This window comes from Perca fluviatilis, chromosome 2 (assembly GCF_010015445.1).
Source record: "Perca fluviatilis chromosome 2, GENO_Pfluv_1.0, whole genome shotgun sequence".
Lineage (NCBI taxonomy): Eukaryota > Metazoa > Chordata > Actinopteri > Perciformes > Percidae > Perca > Perca fluviatilis.
Window position 1 is genome coordinate 4,912,273 of NC_053113.1, and position 20,289 is coordinate 4,932,561.

The 20,289-nt window shown below is 42.3% G+C and overlaps 2 protein-coding genes and 1 long non-coding RNA gene across 14 annotated transcripts in view; 2 read left to right on the forward strand and 1 right to left on the reverse strand.

Moving 5' to 3' along the window:
- Window positions 1–20,289, reverse strand: part of LOC120570840 (NLR family CARD domain-containing protein 3-like) — a 590,579-nt gene that overhangs the window by 250,659 nt on the left and 319,631 nt on the right. The gene's annotated exons all lie outside the window — the stretch shown is intronic.
- LOC120571679 overlaps window positions 1–20,289 on the forward strand; it is a 223,234-nt gene that overhangs the window by 47,409 nt on the left and 155,536 nt on the right. The window lies entirely within an intron of this gene.
- LOC120570934 (NLR family CARD domain-containing protein 3-like) overlaps window positions 9,815–20,289 on the forward strand; it is a 141,890-nt gene continuing 131,415 nt past the window's right edge. The window contains exons 1-5 of the mRNA XM_039819633.1: window positions 9,815–9,866; window positions 10,004–11,322; window positions 11,362–11,804; window positions 14,064–14,237; window positions 14,565–14,738. Coding sequence (XP_039675567.1) covers window positions 9,830–9,866; window positions 10,004–11,322; window positions 11,362–11,804; window positions 14,064–14,237; window positions 14,565–14,738 — 2,147 coding nt within the window. The 5' untranslated portion in view covers window positions 9,815–9,829. The remainder of the gene's footprint in view (window positions 9,867–10,003; window positions 11,323–11,361; window positions 11,805–14,063; window positions 14,238–14,564; window positions 14,739–20,289) is intronic.

Sequence of the window (20,289 nt, forward strand, 5' to 3'; positions counted from 1 at the left end):
CTCTACAGTTAGAGGAGGTGGAGACCACTCTCAGCTATCATTTGGGCCACAGTGGAGAGAACAAAATTTCTGACGTCTTAAATTCCTGCATTCAGATATATTAGTATGCATGAATTTAAGTTACAAAATGTTGAAGGTTTCCCCAGAATGAAGCCTGTGTGTGTGTGTGTGTGTGTGTGTGTGTGTGTGTGTGTGTGTGTGTGTGTGTGTGTGTGTGTGTGTGTGTGTGTGTGTGTGTGTGTGTGTGTGTGTGTGTGTGTGTGTGTGTGTGACACAACACAACTCTAATGTTTCTGCTCAAAGGTTCAAGGTTCGTCTTTATTGTCATTATACAACACAATTGTCCAATGAAATGTGATCATCATTTACAGCTGCTCTGATCAAGATAAGTTACCAACCGGCTGTTGTAGGTTTCCACAGAATGAAGCCGTAGCTCGACGCTCTTCTTCACGATTTCTCTCCAAGCTGAGAGTGACCCTCTTCTTTATCAACTTTTCTTCATCAACTCTTTGGACTGTTTGAAGAAACTGTAAGTTGCTGTTTGATACTTTAACAACACGTTAGTCTTTGGTCTCTTCAGGGTTAGTTTCTGGCTCTGTAAAGTTAAATATAATGTTTCTACTTCACTTCTTATTTCCTGAGAAAGTTTGGACGACTCTTGTGTTGAAGATAAATCTCCATGTTGTAACATGAACTACTACAGAGGAGGTTTTAAATACTTTGCCAGGTGTTGATACGTCTGTCTGTCACAACCGCGAGGCTGCAGTCAGGAAACTTTACAGCTGTGTAGCTGAGATCTAAATGAAGGCTGAGTTTGAAGATGGGGGGGGTCTGAGCAAGGGGGGAGGAAGTAGGAGGGGAGGAAGTAAGGAAGGGCCAACTTTAAGCCCCTGGCCTGATTTGGCCGGTGTGAATCCATCATAAGATGGCCTCTAGTTATTTCCTTTCTCCTGCTGTCAGAAAACAAACCGTCGTCTCCACCAGCGTAAAGTCAGACACAACAGGACTCTACTGTTTCCTCTGGGACCTTTCAGAATAAAATGTAGTGACCTAAATAACTCTGTTACTGTTGTAGTGATGTGTGGAGGAGGATGCACAGGACAGAAAGGTGAGATTGATTGTCATAATGGAGTCTTGTCTCCATTAGAGGACAGAAAGATGACATTAGTCCTGGAGTCTTGTCTCCATTAGAGGACAGAAAGATGACATTAGTCCTGGAGTCTTGTCTCCATTAGAGGACAGAAAGATGACATTAGTCCTGGAGTCTTGTCTCCATTAGAGGACAGAAAGATGACATTAGTCCTGGAGTCTTGTCTCCATTAGAGGACAGAAAAGATGACATTAGTCCTGGAGTCTTGTCTCCATTAGAGGACAGAAAGATGACATTAGTCCTGGAGTCTTGTCTCCATTAGAGGACAGAAAGATGACATTAGTCCTGGAGTCTTGTCTCCATTAGAGGACAGAAAGATGACATTAGTCCTGGAGTCTTGTCTCCATTAGAGGACAGAAAGATGACATTAGTCCTGGAGTCTTGTCTCCATTAGAGGACAGAAAGATGACATTAGTCCTGGAGTCTTGTCTCCATTAGAGGACAGAAAGATGACAGGGGGGGTGTCTGAAGAGAAGAGGGGTGTTGTGTTTTTTTTTTGGGAGGGGGGGGAAAGGGGGGTTTGGCGTGGTTTTTTTTCTTTAGTTAGTCCTGAAAAGGTCATTTTGTCAAATGTTGCCTGTTCTCCCAGAAAGATAATGAATGACAGAGCAGGATGAGCAGAGAGCAGAAATCATTCAGTGAAGAGATTCAGACTTTATTTCCTGCTTGATAGCTGGTTTCTCCAGCAGCTTCTGTTTCTGGAGATTAAAAAGTGGTCTTCCTCTCTTTCTAACAGGACCCATCAGAGACCAGACCCTGCTGAACCTGAACCTGAACCCAGCTGTGTGTCCATGAAGAGTATCTGGTCCATGGAGCCAACGCTACTTTAAGAAAAGACCTGTAAGGGAGAGGAGAATAGAAATGGAGGAGAGGCTACTTGAAATGAAGGAGGGAGGATCGATGGAGAGACTTGAATGGCAGAAGGAGAGAATAACAATGGAAAGGGAAATTAAAATGTTAAGAAGAAGATTGAGGTGAGTTGTGAACATCCAGCAAACTGGAACGAGTCTCATTGGATGGAACTACGTCCCGTCTGGGTTGTTTTGTGTCAGTCTCATGCACACTCCTTCAAATAAAGAGGTTTTTTTAATTTGTGTAAAGAAATTATGGTAGCTGATGAATGAAATGAGAATATTTTTCTCTGAACATGTGACCCTGGATGAATGTGTTTTTCTATCAGGACCCAGCAGAGACCAGAGTCTCCTGATCCTGATCCTGATCCTGAACCTGATCCTGATCCTGAACCTGAACCCAGCTGTGTGTCCTTTAAGAGCGACCGGTCACATCAACGCTATATTGACTTTAAAGGAGAGCAACCCACTGCTGAGAGGAGGTAAGCTGTTAATATTATTATTTATCCAGAGATGTTTTTGGAGTTTATTTTAAGCATCTTTTCTTCTTCACATCCATTTATATTCTTACATCTGAAAGTTCTCTTCAACTCTTGACTTTAGGTAAACTAGTGCAGTGTCCGTTGAAAATGTGCCTGTTTGGAAAGGGCGATTACTTGGCCTGTGGTATTGCTGCTTGTAGAATTCATCAAAACCAAATTGTACCCCAAAAATTACTTTACAGAAGGACCCCAAACCACTTCATATGCAATTCCCTGTATAGCCGACTACTGACTTACAGTGTAGGCTACTTCTACAGTAGCATGAGAGGAAGACATTGCCTTTCTTTTTATTGATTTTGTTTCATGTCATTCTATTCATTTATTTTTATTTTCATGCTCTCCATGTGTTTTATTTTTACTTTTTTAGTACTATCATGTAGCAGTTTGCGTAAATATAAAGTGCATTACAAATTAAATGTATTATTATTATTATTACTATATTTACCTGACACAAAAAACTGCTGATTGCTGCAGAATGTAATCACACAATATCACAATAAAAATGTGGAGTAATCAGACATTAGCGCGTCATGACTCATGGCGCTGTGCTACTAACTAACTGGCCCGTTATGAGAAGCTAATCAGCACATACATACGCTTCATCACCCACAGACACGGACCGTATGTGGGGAAGAGAGGTAGAGAGACAGAGAGAGAGAGGCAGAGAGACACAGAGAGAGAGAGAGGTAGAGAGAAAAAAAAAAAGAAAAAAAAAAAAAAAAAAAATATATAGATACAGAGAGAGTGAGAGGTGAGAGAGAGAGAGAGAGAGAGAGAGAGAGAGAGGTGTAGAGAGAGAGAGAGAGAGAGATAGAGAGAGAGAGATAGAGAGGCAGAAGAGGTAGAGGTGAGAGAGAGGAGAGAGAGTGAGAGAGAGAGAGTAGAGGGTAGAGAGAGAGAGAGAGAGAGAGAGAGAGGGAGAGAGAGAGGTAGAGAGAGAGAGAGAGAGAGAGAGAGAGAGAGAGAGAGAGAGAGAGAGAGAGAGAGAGACAAATGTAATACAATAGCAGGACAAGAGTCCCCCGCTGTTCTGAAGCGTTCTGCATGTGGCGTCTGCTGATGTGCAGGTTACCTTCCCCCCCAAACACAGACACACATATATACAGATATGTCTGTCTTTATAAGATAGATAGCCTGCCTATAAACACAGAAACACATATATACAGATACGTCTGGCTTTATAAGATAGATAGCCTGCCTATAAACACAGAAACACATATATACAGATACGTCTGTCTTTATAAGATAGATAGCCTGCCTATAAACACAGAAACACATATATACAGATACGTCTGGCTTTATAAGATAGATAGCCTGCCTATAAACACAGAAACACATATATACAGATACATCTGGCTTTATAAGATAGATAGCCTGCCTATAAACACAGACACACATATATACTGATATGTCTGGCTTTATAAGATAGATAGCCTGCCTATAAACACAGAAACACATATATACAGATACGTCTGTCTTTATAAGATAGATAGCCTGCCTATAAACACAGAAACACATATATACAGATACGTCTGTTTTAAGATAGATAGCCTCCTACCAAACACATATATACAGATACGTCTGGCTTTATAAGATAGATAGCCTGCCTATAAACACAAAACATATACAGTCATCACTTTATAAGATTAGCCTGCCTATAAACACAGAAACACATATATACAGATACGTCTGGCTTTATAAGATAGATAGCCTGACTATAAACACAGAAACACATATATACAGATACGTCTGGCTTTATAAGATAGATAGCCTGCCTATAAGTGGCATCATGCTCTGTCTGCACTTGTTGTCTGTGGTTATGCTTTGCATTTGTGGGATTCTGAAACGTCCTTAAATTCGGGACTTGACGTTTGTTCATTCAAAGTCAAAGACAGTCCAAAGTAAGCTATTGCTACTTTGCATATTTTTGTGGGTCTGATGTGTATGCCAGATTTTAGCTGCCAAAGCTCCGCTGCTCTCAGTCTCTGGTCCTCAGTGTGAGAGGGGGAGTGGCCAACGGCTAGAGCAGCAATAGTCAATGTGTTCTTCTTTTACCGATATATATTTCACAACATATATTTAACAATATATCCATTTCTAATCTAAACAACGTCAAAATTGGCACTGCACCTGTCAAGTTTGAAATCCAACTAACGGTTCGAGAGATATACGCATAACCCCCCCCCCACACACACACACACACACACTCACAGACACACACTCACAGACACACACAGACACACAGACACACAGACACACACAGACACAAACACACACACTCACACACACACACACACACACACACACACACACACACACACACACACACACACAAACACACAGACACACACAGACACAAACACACACACACACACTCACAGACACACACACACACACACACACACACATACACACTCACAGACACACACACACACACAGACACACACAGACACACACACACACTCTCACACACACACACACTCACACACACACACAAACACACAGACACACACAACACACACACACACTCAGTGGCGGATTTAGTCATTTTGGGGCCCAAGGCAAACACAGACATGGGGCCCTCTACACAGACACACAGACACTCACACAGACACTCAGGCCCTGTTTACACGATGACGCTCTCGGGTGAAAACGAAAAAATATTTTATTGGATGTGCCTTTCGTTTATACGGCGACGGCGTTTTTGGGGCTTAAAAACGCAAAAAAGTGAAACCACCTTCCAGAGTGGAAATCTTAAAAACGCTCCACCGTCGCGTTACCGTCTAAAGGGTAAAAACGCAGAAGTCTGAAGACAGAGGTGTGGAGAGAGACGAGAAAAAGGCATCCAGGTAGTCTGTTGTTACGGAGTAGGATACAGAAATTATAGGCTCCTGTTAGAATTTCAATGTAATGGCTCAATATTTAAATGATTTCAACAATGTGGATAAGGTTGTTATAGTTCGATGACGATATGTAGGCTATTCATTTGAGCCAGAGCAGGCGACAACGTTACGGATGAAGAGAGAGAGAGAGAGAGATAGAGATAGAGAGGCAGCGGTCAGCGGTCAGAGGTCAGAGGTCAGAGGAGGGTCTGCTTCAGCCTCCTCTGCCCACTGCCTCTCGCTCTCAAGCAGGAAGAGAAGTAGAATGAATGTTCTGCGCAGGTGGGTGTCTTGGTGGTGTTGTGTGGCAGTGCCACCTAGTCACCTGGAGTGCATACTACATCGAATTTCACACACTTTTGCGTCACCATACCAGATCGTTTCCGTGTAAACATAGCCTCACTCACACACAGACACTCGCACACAGACACTCGCACACAGACACTCTCACTCACACACACACACACACACACACAAAACACACACAGACACTCTCACTCACACACACTCACACACAGACACACTCACACACACACACACACACACACACACACACACACACACACAAAAACACACACACACGGAGATCAGCCCAATCATTTTTTCTTCATTCTTCATTTGCAGGTAATAATTCCTGCTTGTAAATCTTCGCCCCTCTTGATTTTTAGGATAAATTCTGTCGTCCTTGCTCTGAACTGGGCCTCTCTGCACTATTGAGCACCGCTCTTTGTCAGTGAGATGTTTTGACCAGAGTGCTGCTGGGTCATCTTCAAGTTCAAGAGTTACACACTGGTCATGACTGCTAGTAGGCCTACTCATTAGTTGTTCATTGGAATTGTCGTCTTTTCGTCATAGACGTCGTCAACATTATTATCACTGTCACTGAAAGTGAACGTGGACAAAGGCGCCGATTTATGTTTTCCTCCGTGGGTGCTCGCGGCTCTTTAAAAAAAAAACAAGTCAAAAAATGTTTGCGTTCAGAACCTTAGGAAATGGACAGCGGCCGACACCGCAAACACACACACACACACACACACACACACACACACACACACACACACACACACACACCTATTAACTCGATAATAACGCCGTAAAGTAGTCTAGTCTATCTTTCAACTCAGGACAGCGCCACTTCTCACAACTACAGATAGGATTGGAGATGAAAAGTTGAACTGACATGTAACCGCGATCAGCTCGGTTGGGAAATTAAGAACAAACGCCACCGACATAACCGATCGCACTATGACGTAGTTAGTTATTAGTTATTAGTTATTCATTTTAAATTAATTTTGCCTACTGGCAGTCTGGCACACGGGTGCTCAGTATTTTCGTGGGTGCTCGAGCACCACGGAGCACCCACGGTTACCTATGCGGAAGTTTTGTTACCTGAAGTTGAAGGATCCTCATCATCCTGTAAAGGTGAATTGGATGAATATCGCTGGAGCAGCCTGGGCTGGCTCTGTCGGCAGCAACGGGTAGCTCCTCCTCGCTAGCAGCAGTGCTAACGCTCGTGATGGTGCTTGTAGCGTTGTTGTTATTGTCAGCGCGGGCATCACGAAGAACTTTGTTAACCTCCGGCATTTTTTTTTTTTTTAAAACGTTTTTCTTTTCTTCCTCCTTTTTCCAGCACCGCTTGGGTAGTTTCGGCTTCATTACTCTAGTCTGTACACTGTCTGTCACTCTGCACACGCACTCTGTCTGTCTCAATACATCCATGGTCTGTCTGTCACTTTTTTTTCTCCGTTTTTTGGCGCAGTACATTACAGCCTTGTCACTTTCGCAGATGAGCAGTAGCCTAGGTGATTTAATGGAATAGTCCAATGTAGTGAGGTGGGGGGGGGCCCTCTGGTCTGCGAAACTAATGATTTGATGCCATTTTTTGCAAATGGAGTTTTAGAAATATATAATTTGCGAAAAGTAAAAAAAAAAAACAACCCTTAACCATAAGTTAATAGGGCATTTTGGGGGGCCCTAGGTAGCTCGGGGCCCAAGGCAATTGCCGACCTTTGCCTAATGGTAAAGTCCGCCCCTGCACACACTCACACACACACACAAACACACAGACACACACACACACACACACACACTCACACACACACACACACACTCACAGACACACACACACACACTCACACACACACACAGACACACACACTCACAGACACACACACACACACTCACAGACACACACACACACACTCACACACACACACACAGACACACACACACAGACACACACACACACACTCACACACACACACAGACACACACACTCACAGACACACACAGACACAAACACACACACACACAGACACACACACACACACACAGACACACACACACAAAAACACACACACACACACAGACACACACACACACACACAGACACACACACACACTCACACACACACACAGACACACACACACTCACAGACACACACAGACACACACACACACTCACACACTCACACAGACACACACACACACACACACTCACACACACACACACAGACACACACACACACACACACACACACACACAAACACGCACACACACAGACTCACACTCACAGACAGAAAGACGTTCCTGGATTTATAGATAGATATCGGATCTGGTTTGGTCCAATATATTCTCTGGTGTTTCAGCTTTTTAACCCAGTTGTTTGTATAGTTCATTAAACTTCTTTGTGTTAATCTTGTTTTAGTTGCTGCTTGTATCTCCAGCTGTTTTGTGTCTGAATAATAAAAAGTGAATTTCCATCCCTGTTGGTCTTACTCTCTGTGTAACAGGATCCATCAAAGACCAGACTCTGCTGAACCTGAACCCAGCTGTGTGTCCTTCAAGAGTGACTGGTCACTTGATCGCTTGATTGACTTTAAAGATCAACAACCCTCTGCTGTAAAGAGGTAAGCTGTTAATAATATTATAATATTGTTGATTCATGTTTTAACTTTTATGTTCCCAGAGAAGTTTTAAAAATATTTTTTTTACGTCTTTCTTCTTCACATATATTTATATTCTCACATCTGAAAGCTGTCCAGTTAAACCAGTCTTCAACTGTAGATCTCAATTTAATATTGGACCTGGTTTGGTCCAATCTTATCTGGTGTTTTAGCCTCATTAAAAAGCATTAATCTCCCATAGCCATAGGGTAGGCTAAAAATCATGAATGGCTAAATTCTTCCCAAATGTTCTTCTCCAACTGGGAATACGGGGGATGGTTGGGATGTGTGTGCCTCAGAGTGCCCCTTCCAGGGTAACTTTATTTCCCCCTGGAGAACCAGTGACCCTTGGTAAGGTTTGTGTCACCTGGGTCAGGACACTATTTGCCATGAGAAGACTTCTGCCATTTGAGTCTGGACACTTAAGGCCAAGTTTCAGTGAGTTGGGTACATTACCAGATTCCCCCCAAGTTTCCGACAACCCAAATTGTCGTCAAAACAAGAATATTTCCCCAAAATGTTGGATTTTGCGTTTGCCAGTTGGATGTCAAGGAGGATAAGTCAATAAGTAAGTAACAACAGGGAAGCAAGGCCACCAACAGTACCAACAGTAACCTCAGTCCAGTTCAGCAGTTCCCCCGCCAACAAACAGGCCTCTAAATCCTGCATTCCCGCATCCTGAGTCTGCTCATGGTTTTCAAAATCATTGTGAGGGCAACAGAAAGTTTTTACCATTGACTCCCCAAAAGCTTCTTCTTACAAATGTTTGGCTCCATGACCACAGAAGCTGCAGACGCCCTTGACATCATGATACCAGTCTGCTGCTTCAGGAGTCCTTTAGACCAACCATGTTGTAGCCCTTGTTTACTTCTCAGTTCTTTCTGTTGATTCACAGTGGGGTCAGCAGCACCACCAACACTTTAATGTCAGGGAAAACCATCTGGTCTATGTTATAATCAACACTTTAAGTCACAGGACATTTACCTTGTGTTTGTCTCTGTGTGGACAGGCATGATGTGAGCTAATTCTTCCTGATTCCTCCACAGAGTGGACCAGGAGATCTCAGAGGTTCCCAGTGGTCAGTCTGCCCAGCAGCATCAAACACACCTGGACTCCATATTTATGGTCTGTACATGTACAACAACTACTTTTACATCTATTCTGTTCACAATCATCTCCATGCTGCACTTTTCAGACCAGTGGATTGTCAGTCTGTCCAACAAGTATATGATGTTTGCGTCCATGATTCCAGTGTGTTTGTGTCATTCATATAATCTTCTGTTCCAGCTGCTGGAGGAGAACATCGTCACTTTTGTGAAGAACGAGCTGAAGAAGATCCAAAAGCTTCTGAATCCAGATTACCCAGAATGCTTAGAGAGTCAGAGGGAGGGTGAGGATGAAGAGCAGAGGAGCAGCAGAGAGGCATTTCTAAAGATCACACTGCACTTCCTGAGGAGAATGAAGCAGGACGAGCTGGCTGACCGTCTGCAGAGCAGTAAGAGAATTTCTCTAAAGATTTAACTTGCTGGAATAATGGGATGTTTACTAATGTCTCCAGAGAATGGGCCAAAATATGTTCCTGTTTTCTTTACAAAATTACTTAATGAGCTTTTTTGTTATGTTTTCTTTCAGGAAGTTCTGCAGGAGTTTGTAAACGTAAACTCAAATCTAACCTAAACAAGAAGTACCAGTGTGTGTTTGAGGGGATTGCTAAAGCAGGAAACCCAACCCTTCTGAATCAGATGTTCACAGAGATCTACATCATGGAGGGAGGGACTGCAGAGGTCAATGATGAACATGAGGTCAGGCAGATTGAAACAGCATCCAGAAAACCAGACAGACCAGAAACAACAATCAGACGAGAAGACATCTTTAAAGCCCCACCTGGAAGAGATGAACCAATCAGAACAGTGATGACAAAGGGTGGCTGGGCCGGAGAAACAGTCTTAACACAGAAGTTCACTCTGGACTGGGCTGAAGACAAAGCCAACCAGGACATCCAGTTCATATTTCCATTCACTTTCAGAGAGCTGAATGTGCTGAAAGAGAAAAAGTACAGCTTGGTGGAACTTGTTGATCACTTCTTCAGTGAAACCAAAGAAGCAGGAATCTGCAGGTTTGAAGAGTTCCAGGTTGTGTTCATCTTTGACGGTCTGGATGAGTGTCGACTTTCTCTGGACTTCCACAACACTGAGATCCTGACTGATGTTACAGAGTCCACCTCAGTGGGTGTGCTGTTGACAAACCTCATCAGGGGGAAACTGCTTCCCTCTGCTCGCCTCTGGATAACCACACGGCCTGCAGCAGCCAATCAGATCCCTGCTGAGTGTGTTCACATGGTGACAGAGGTCAGAGGGTTCACTGACCCACAGAAGGAGGAGTACTTCAGTAAGAGATACACAGATAAGGAGCAGGCCAGCAGAATCATCTCCCACATCAAGACATCACGAAGCCTCCACATCATGTGCCACATCCCAGTCTTCTGCTGGATCACTGCTACAGTTCTGGAGGACGTGTTGAAGACCAGAGAGGGAGGAGAGCTGCCCAAGACCCTGACTGAGATGTACATCCACTTCCTGGTGGTTCAGTCCAAACTGAAGAACATAAAATATGGTGGAGGAGCTGGGACCGATTCATCCTGGAATAAAAAGACAAAGAAAATGATCAAGTCTCTGGGAAAACTGGCTTTTGAGCAGCTGCAGAAAGGCAACCTGATCTTCTATGAATCAGACCTGACGGAGTGTGGCATCAATATCAGATCAGCCTCAGTGTACTCAGGAGTGTTCACACAGATCTTTAAAGAGGAGAGAGGACTGTACCAGGACAAGGTGTTCTGCTTCGTCCATCTGAGTGTTCAGGAGTTTCTGGCTGCTCTTCATGTCCATCTGACATTCATTAACTCTGGAGTCAACCTGCTGTCAGAAGAACAAACAACCTCCCGGCTGCCTAAAGTATTCAGAGTCAAACCTGAAGTAAAATGTCTCCATCAGAGTGCTGTGGACAAGGCCTTACAGAGTCCAAATGGACACCTGGACTTGTTCCTCCGCTTCCTCCTGGGTCTTTCACTGCAGACCAATCAGAATCTCCTACGAGGCCTGATTGAACAGACAGGAAGTAGCTCAGAGACCTATCAGGAAACAGTAAAGTACATCAAGAAGAAGTTCAGTGAGGAACTGTCTACAGAGAGAAGCATCAATCTGTTCCACTGTCTGAATGAACTGAATGATCGTTCTCTAGTGGAGGAGATCCAACAGTCCCTGAGTTCAGGAAGTCTCTCCACAGATAACCTGTCTCCTGCTCAGTGGTCAGCTCTGGTCTTCATCTTACTGTCATCAGAAAAAGATCTGGACGTGTTTGACCTGAAGAAATACTCTGCATCAGAGAAGGCTCTTCTGAGGCTGCTGCCAGTGGTCAAAGCCTCCAACAAAGCTCTGTAAGTGTGATGTATTCATCATTAAATACTCTGCTATCTTTCAACAGGAGTTACATATAATAACTTATTTTCTTCCTGTTGTCTCTCCAGACTGAGTGGCTGTAATCTGTCAGAGAGAAGCTGTGAAGCTCTGTCCTCAGTTCTCAGCTCCCAGTCCTCTAGTCTGAGAGAGCTGGACCTGAGTAATAACAACCTGCAGGATTCAGGAGGGAAGCTGATCACTGTTGGACTGAAGAGTCTACACTGCACACTGGAGACTCTCAGGTCAGATTAAGAACAATAATCTTTGGAAAAAACAGTATTGAAAAATACTTTGGAAATATAAAAAAAATGTGAATGTTTGCAAACTATTTTATTCTGATTTAGAATCACTTCATAAAGAATGAAATATGAACTGTGGCTGAGATCAAGAAATTATTCATATTTTAATATTATGTGACTTTGATTAATGGACGTTTGTTTATTTCTGATTATACAAGAAGTAGATCCGACCAGACAACCTGATTGGTCAGCTAAACATTTAGAACATACTCAAATTAGCATGACAGCACACCCTGTCGTGCCGATAATGACGTTAAATCAAACCCTCTCGTGTAATATTGCTTAATTCAGTTATGATTAATTATCATGTTTCCAACTTGTTTAGAGTAGAGCAGCAGATATGTATACATGCTGAGAAGGGATTTCATATACTGTATCACCAAAAGTCCAGACTCAAAATATAAACACAATCGTTATTTGTCTTCTTCTATGACATTTCTCTAAACTTTAAGCTTTATTCAATTTAAACCGTGCTTCTCATGTCAGAATTTAAAATTTAGCAATTCGGAAATCTTTTCATGTTTCCAAAGCATTTTGTTGTTAAATGTAATATGACGTAAAGAAATATAAAATGTGGCTATGGCATTTTTTTTTTTTTATCTTATGTGAATTTGAATACTGGATGTCTTTCTCCTCATTCAGTCACAATTAGGTATCATGTTTCTAACTTGTTTAGAAAATGGATTTTACATTCTCTATCACCAAAAGTCCAGACTTAACATTTAAACACAATGGTTATCTGTCTTCTTCATTACTGTCCCTCCAACAAAGCTCTGTAAGTGTGATTTATTCATCAATAAATACTCTGCTATCTTACAACAGGAGTTAAATATAAATAACTTGTTTCCTTCCTGTTGTCTCTCCAGACTGAGTGGCTGTAACCTGTCAGAGAGAAGCTGTGAAGATCTGTCCTCAGTTCTCAGCTCCCAGTCCTCTAGTCTGAGAGAGCTGGACCTGAGTAACAACAAACTCCAGGATTCAGGAGGGAAGCTGATCACTGTTGGACTGAAGAGTCCACACTGCACACTGGAGACTCTCAGGTCAGATTAAGAACAATAATCTTTGGAAAAAACAGTATTGAAAAATACTTTGGAAATATTAAAAAAATGTGAATGTTTGCAAACTATTTTATTCTGATTTAGAATCACTTCATAAAGAATGAAATATGAACTGTGGCTGAGATCAAGAAATCATTCATTTTTTAATATTATGTGACTTTGATTAATGGACGTTTGTTTATTTCTGATCATACAAGAAGTAGATCCGACCAGACAACCTGATTGGTCAGCTAAACATTTAGAACATACTCAAATTAGCATGACAGCACACCCTGTCGTGCCGATAATGACGTTAAATCAAACCCTCTCGTGTAATATTGCTTAATTCAGTTATGATTAATTATCATGTTTCCAACTTGTTTAGAGTAGAGCAGCAGATATGTATACATGCTGAGAAGGGATTTCATATACTGTATCACCAAAAGTCCAGACTCAAAATATAAACACAATCGTTATTTGTCTTCTTCTATGACATTTCTCTAAACTTTAAGCTTTATTCAATTTAAACCGTGCTTCTCATGTCAGGATTTAAAATTTAGCACTGAAATCTTTTCATGTTTCCAAACTTGTTGTTATTTGTAATATGTCGTAAAGAAGTATAAAATGTGGCTATGCATTTTTTTTTTTTTATTTATGTGATTTGATACTGGATGTCTTTCTCTCATTCTCAATTATATTGTTTCTACTTGTTTAGAAAATGGATTTTATTCTCTCACCAAAAGTCCAGACTTAACATTTAAACACAATGGTTATCTGTCTTCTTCATTACTGTCCCTCCAACAAAGCTCTGTAAGTGTGATTTATTCATCAATAAATACTCTGCTATCTTACAACAGGAGTTAAATATAAATAACTTGTTTCCTTCCTGTTGTCTCTCCAGACTGAGTGGCTGTAACCTGTCAGAGAGAAGCTGTGAAGATCTGTCCTCAGTTCTCAGCTCCCAGTCTTCTAGTCTGAGAGAGCTGGACCTGAGTAACAACGACCTTCATGATTCAGGAGGGAAGCTGATCTCTGATGGACTGAAGAGTCCACACTGCACACTGGAGACTCTCAGGTTTTGATTCAGTAACCCATTCAACTGATGACCATTTAAAATCTGATTAACTTTAGTTGATAAACAGCTGCTTTGTGTCTGCTGATACCATAAACTTGGGCAGTAGTTATTAATTATATAATTATTCATTTCTAGACTCAGAGTTACTTTCCATGATGATTTTTCATTGTTTGCTTTTGTTGTTAAATAATCAAATAGAACAGATCATTTTAAAGGTGTATTCTAAATCTGAACCAAAATGTACCTGGACAACAAACAAACATAAAACTAACACATTGCTCCACGTGTTGACAGAGGGTTCCTGTGTGTTGTTCTGTGTGTTTGCAGTCTGTCAGGCTGTCTGATCTCAGAGGAAGGCAGTTCTTCTCTGGCCTCAGCTCTGAGCTCCAACCCCTCCCATCTGAGAGTGCTGGACCTGAGCTACAATCATCCAGGAGACTCAGGAGTGAAGCTACTGTCAGCGGGACTGGAGGATCCAAACTGGAGACTGGACACTCTCAGGTACAAACACTGATGAACAAAATGGAGATATTTATGTTGGAAGTTTTAAAGGAGAACATCTCCCGGAACTAAAATGATGACTTCCTGTTGTTAATAAATGATGTAGTTTTGACACAGCTCTGTATGTTAAAGGAACTTTCCGTGGTTCAGTTTCAATTTGGCCGACAGGTCCAGGACAGGTTTAGCCTAGCTTAGCACAAATCAATGTGCTTTCTGCGCTGTGAGAAGAGTGTGTGGGTGAAGCATCACTCTTTCAGCAGACTAGTTAGCTAGAGGTTTAAAATGTCAGTTGCCGGTGCTGCATGGCTCATGTGATCGATCAGAGACGTACACTGACGTCTGGACCAATTATTTCTCTAAGTTCCTCTTGTACTGGGAGAGTACCGGCTCCAAGTTCAAAAAGTCCCTCAAAACAGTCTATATATATATATATATATATATATATATATATATATATATATATATATATATATATATATATATATATATGTGTGTATATTGCTCTTGGGGGAATTGTTGGGTCTCTGTAAATGATAGTGTGGCAGTGGTGCCGGCAGCCGTAATCCTGTACACACTGTTCACTGTTTTTTTTCTATGAGACACTCCTCCTATGATAACATTATGTAAATGTGCACATAGTTTATTCTGCTGTCTGCTATGTTCAGTTATATTTTCCTCATTATTCATGTGTTATTAATCTCAAAAAAGGCTGTGAAATCCTGGAGGGACTGCCCTTATATGTTTTTTCATGTGTTATGGTGTGCATTCACCAGTGTTTGTTGTTGTTCTGGTGCTCGTAGGCTACTCCTGATTTTGTCAGTCATCTCATCTCTTATATGCTGTGTCTCTATGATCCTATCCTGTCCTATTCATGGTAACCTACTCATGGACATTATACCGTCATCCCGTGCTGTAGTAGGGGGGCCCTTGATAATCCTGCTTAAGGGCCGGTGTTGGTTCGTTACACCACTGATTTGACCGGTTGTTGTGGGTTTGTTTTGGTTTGTTTGGTAATTCCATTCATTTTGACTATATGTGATGCAGCATCCTGTCATACTGCGTGAAAGTGATGCTTCAGTCAGCGTGTGTTCATGTCTCTGCAGTAGTGTATTAGGTGTCTCTAGGTGTTGAGCCTTGTGTTAAATCACGTTATTCCACACGGTAATGTCCTAGTGTCATGGTGAGGTTATTCAAAGGTGGTTTAACTGCTGTAGGATAGTACTGAAGGCCGAGGGGTCTCATTTATAAACGTGGCGTACGCACAAAACAGGGCTGAAAATGTGAGTATGCCACTTCCCACGCAAAGTTTGTGATTTATAAAAAACAAACTTGACGGGAGAATGTGCGGTCCTCCACGTGAACTCTGACCCGTGCGTACGCACATTTTGGAGACAAAATAGGAATTGGCGACGCAGATGGTGATGTGGTGAACTGAAGTCAGACTGCAAAAAGTACATGTGGGAATACCGATTAGACTACTCTTAATATGTTTAAGTATTAATATAATATATATATAATGCCTCACGCACATTTCTTCACACCCTATCATGAAGATTGTACTGATTGATAATTGAGTAATAATTGTTCTGAGTGATAATTGTTCCATAAACACCTCCAACTCAAATCTTAAATCAAAACTCATTCTTAATATTTAATCGGCGCTGTCTCGCCGTCACATTGTCCGCTACGGAGCGTAGTAGGAGGAGACGGCCCGACTGCATGGAATACAGGATAGCATCAAATACCCTACCATTAGATAATGGCAGAACACAGTGTAAATAACTAAATATCTGTCTTTAAAACTGTGCATATATCATCAAATGTCAAAGTCTGGAAATACAGCCATTAAGGTATCGCACAATCGTTGCGCTATGTCCTCGTTATCATTCCGAACTTTAATACTGTTCATAACAAAACCTGCATGAAGAAAAGTGTGTTTGCCTATTACATTTCGATTTCAAATTGTATCTCGGGGTGGGGGATACCACTAGTTGTTGCTGTGATTTTAGCAAGGTGTTAACAATCACAAATTGTTGTAGACTAAACATATAAATACTGCGGTGAACCCGTGCGTAACGCTGCATGATGGCACTGCTGGCCCTGCAGGAGGACAGCAACGGAAGAATCAGGAGAAAAAGAGACTTCAGGGACCATGACGATGACTGGCTCATATGCCGATTTAGATTCCCTAATGTAGCTGTAATAGTAATGTAGCTGTAATAGTAATGTAGCTGTAATAGTAATATAGCTGCGCTCTTGGATCTATGTACTGAACTGGGTCCAGTAGGGAGGGCAACGTGCCTGAACCGTGCCATCCCGGTCTAAATACAGGTCCTCGCCACTCTGGGTGAAACCGGCTGTTTCCAGAGGGAAATGGCGGACAGCTAAGTGTTTTTTTAAATAAATATTATATATAATCTTCAACTTCATCACTAAGGCTTGTTTGGATATAATATATAGTTCTGTTAGATCTTATGATATACGTCTGGTATATCAAAGCTGTCCTGAGTGCCGTATTGCCTGCCGTTTTGGAATATTTTATTAATAAAGGTAGTCTATAGATCTGGTTTCCCTACACTGTGCGACAACAGGCCGAAATTATAATTCAATTCCCGAGCGTCTGAGAGGTTGTTTTTTTTTGTTTGTTTGTTTTCTCCGCCAGTCGTCATGATTCGATGTTTCGGTGTAACTGCCAGGGTCATTAACATACTGATCAGCATTCACGAGGTGCTTTACATTGACTATTTATGGTTAAAAATGGGCGTGTACAGGGCGGGATAAGAGGCTGATCCACGTACGCACACTTGTAGTCAATCTGTGATTTAAAAAGGGAACATTGCTTACAGGTGTGGTACGCACTGTTTTATAAATCTGACTTTTTTTCGGTGTGTACGCCAATTTGGGCTTTTGGGCGCACGTACACTAATAGTAAGGATCCTACGCACAGTTTTATAAATGAGACCCCAGATGTAAAATACACGGCCTGCCACTGCCGTAGATAAACTGCTGGTTGCTATGGACGCTGCTATCTCTGAACCCACCTAGCATGTTGTTTGTATCATATGTGTTTACATGGACATGAATACTCCAGTTATGAGGATTATCCTGTTTTTGATCATATTCAGGATGTGATGTTTAGGCTGCATGGCACACAGAGAAATCAGGTTATTCACATCTCTGTACATGCTCACCATCAGCTCTCTCTCTCTCTCTCTCTCTCTCTCTCTCTCTCTCTCTCTCTCTCTCTCTCTCTCTCTCTCTCTCTCTCTCTCTCTCTCTCTCTCTCTCTCTCTCTCTCTCTCTCTCTCTCTCTCTCTCTCTCTCCTTGACTAAAGTAGTAATAGTAGTTACTTAATTTAAGTTACACATATTCTAGATGGTATCTTCCGTTTAGCTATTTGCAGATTAATTACAGGGTTACAGTATTTGAGAGACTGAAACAAATTATGAATTATTGTGTTGTGTGTTGAAATAAATAGACATCAATTAGTTAAGATAAAATATGAAAAATAAAATAAATCTGGTAGTAATAGCCTTAATTTAAGACCTGAATTGAATAGTCCATCAACTACTTAAGATAAAACAGCCCTAATTAAATGTGGATCGTAGTTAAACTTATTAAACTTGAGACTATGTTATGAAAACACACTATACTTCTTAAAATAAGAATAGTGTTTATGACACCTTAGAGTCCCACTTAGCTGGTCATACAGAAATGACCATTAAACAGACCTCTTTAATAAGTCTGCAGGGCTGCCAGCACTGGTTGGTGCGAGTGTCTCAGCGTAGCTCCTCTGTCCCGGTGCTGAGCCTGGTGTTGGGCTGGGCCAGCAGGGTGGGGTCCAGGATGAGGCCTGGGGACTAAGGGTGGGGGGGTCTCTGTCAGGCTGGTGCTGCTCTGGTCCTGGGGGGGTGGCCTTGTGTATAAGAAGGTGGAGGGTGGTGGGGGCTGGGTCTGTGAGGTGGTGCAGGCTGTCCTGCTGCAGCTCCTCTCTTATAGCAGTGAGCTCTGTTCTCAGAGCTTCTCTGTCCTGCTGCAGCTCCTGGACCTCTCCTCTTAGCTCCTGTATGGAGGCCTTCATCTCCTTCCTCACCTGGCTGAGCTGGTCCCTCACGCCGCCTTCACACTGGCAGTTGAAATCTGCTCCGTAATACGCAATACGCCCCCAGCGGACGACGTACTACACCGTTGAAAAGCTTCGGAAGCGACTCACAAAAATGACAGAGAGACTAGAAGGACTGATAAGTGTCTGAATGTCTGATTCTCTCTGACCTCTCTTATACAGATAGAAATAGAAAGGCTGCTGCGTGGAGAAAAGCTGCCCAGGACGTTGACATGTCACCTCGGTTAAATGTGATATAGCGATATAATGTTCATATAGTTCGATGTCTGTTGCTAGCTAACCAATTAGCATTAGCAGGTTTGTTGATCAGTACCATAGCAACGCTGGAATTGTCAGATAGGAACCTTTCACAAGAGTTCAATGTTTTTAACGCATCCGGATGACCAACTGACACGATTGTTTTTGCACCGCACTCGTTCAGACCCGGTTCAGACCCATTCACATGCAGTTTGTGAATCTCCAGAGGAAATGAACGACTTCCGGTCGTTTTGGAGCTGATTTCAACTGCCAGTGTGAAGGCGGCGTTAGCTGCTGTGTGGATTCAGTGGTCTGTTTGGAGAGCTGTAGCTCCTTCAGCTCCACCAGCTCTACTTCTTGCAGAGACAGACTCTCTCTCATCTGGGACACTCTGCTGTCCAGCTGACTGATGTGTCCTGGACGGTCTCCTAAAGGCTGTTCCTCTTCCAGCTCTTCCCCTGGTAGCTGCTCTGTGGGGATGATGAAGCTCTTCTCCTCACTGCTGATCTTCTCCTGTCTCTGTTTCTCAGTCTCTGCCAGAGCTCTGATGGTGTTGAATTCCTCTTGGACAGAGCTGAAACTGTCCGTGTACAGTAGTAGGTTACTAATTCCTCCTGTGTGGCATATGTCTGCAGTCAAGGCCTCTGGGTTTTCTCTGAGTTGTTTGTGTTTGTAAGCTTTCTTGGCCTGGGTACTTTTAATTTCACAACCATAGATATAGAACAATATTTCTATGATCACAACATTGTTTCAGTTCCTAACTGCCGCCAATGAACTTCTAACATAGGAAGAAGTTTCACTCTCTCGTTACTTCCAGCTTCTGAACTGGTTGCAGTTCCACCAGAGTTCCATATAGGGGGCGCTCACAGGCCAGTGCAGAATGAATGGTGCTCTATGGAGCTGTACCCCTCAAAACCCACTTTTCTCAGGATATCAGTTTTTGTCTAGTAATTTGAATGTTGCATTCGAAAGGGGAGGCTAAGAAAATACACACTGCTGGGTGTTAGATTTTTTTAAAGTCGCGTTTTTGTTCTAAAAAGCCTTTTAAAATGTCAATGACGTCATACACATATACGGCCGGAGATACTGCTTTACGGCAAGCTCTGAGTCGCTTCCTTTGTTCTCTCGAGGCATCGACAACACAGCTGACAGGTTAGACTCTGTTAATACAACACAGCTGACAGGTTAGA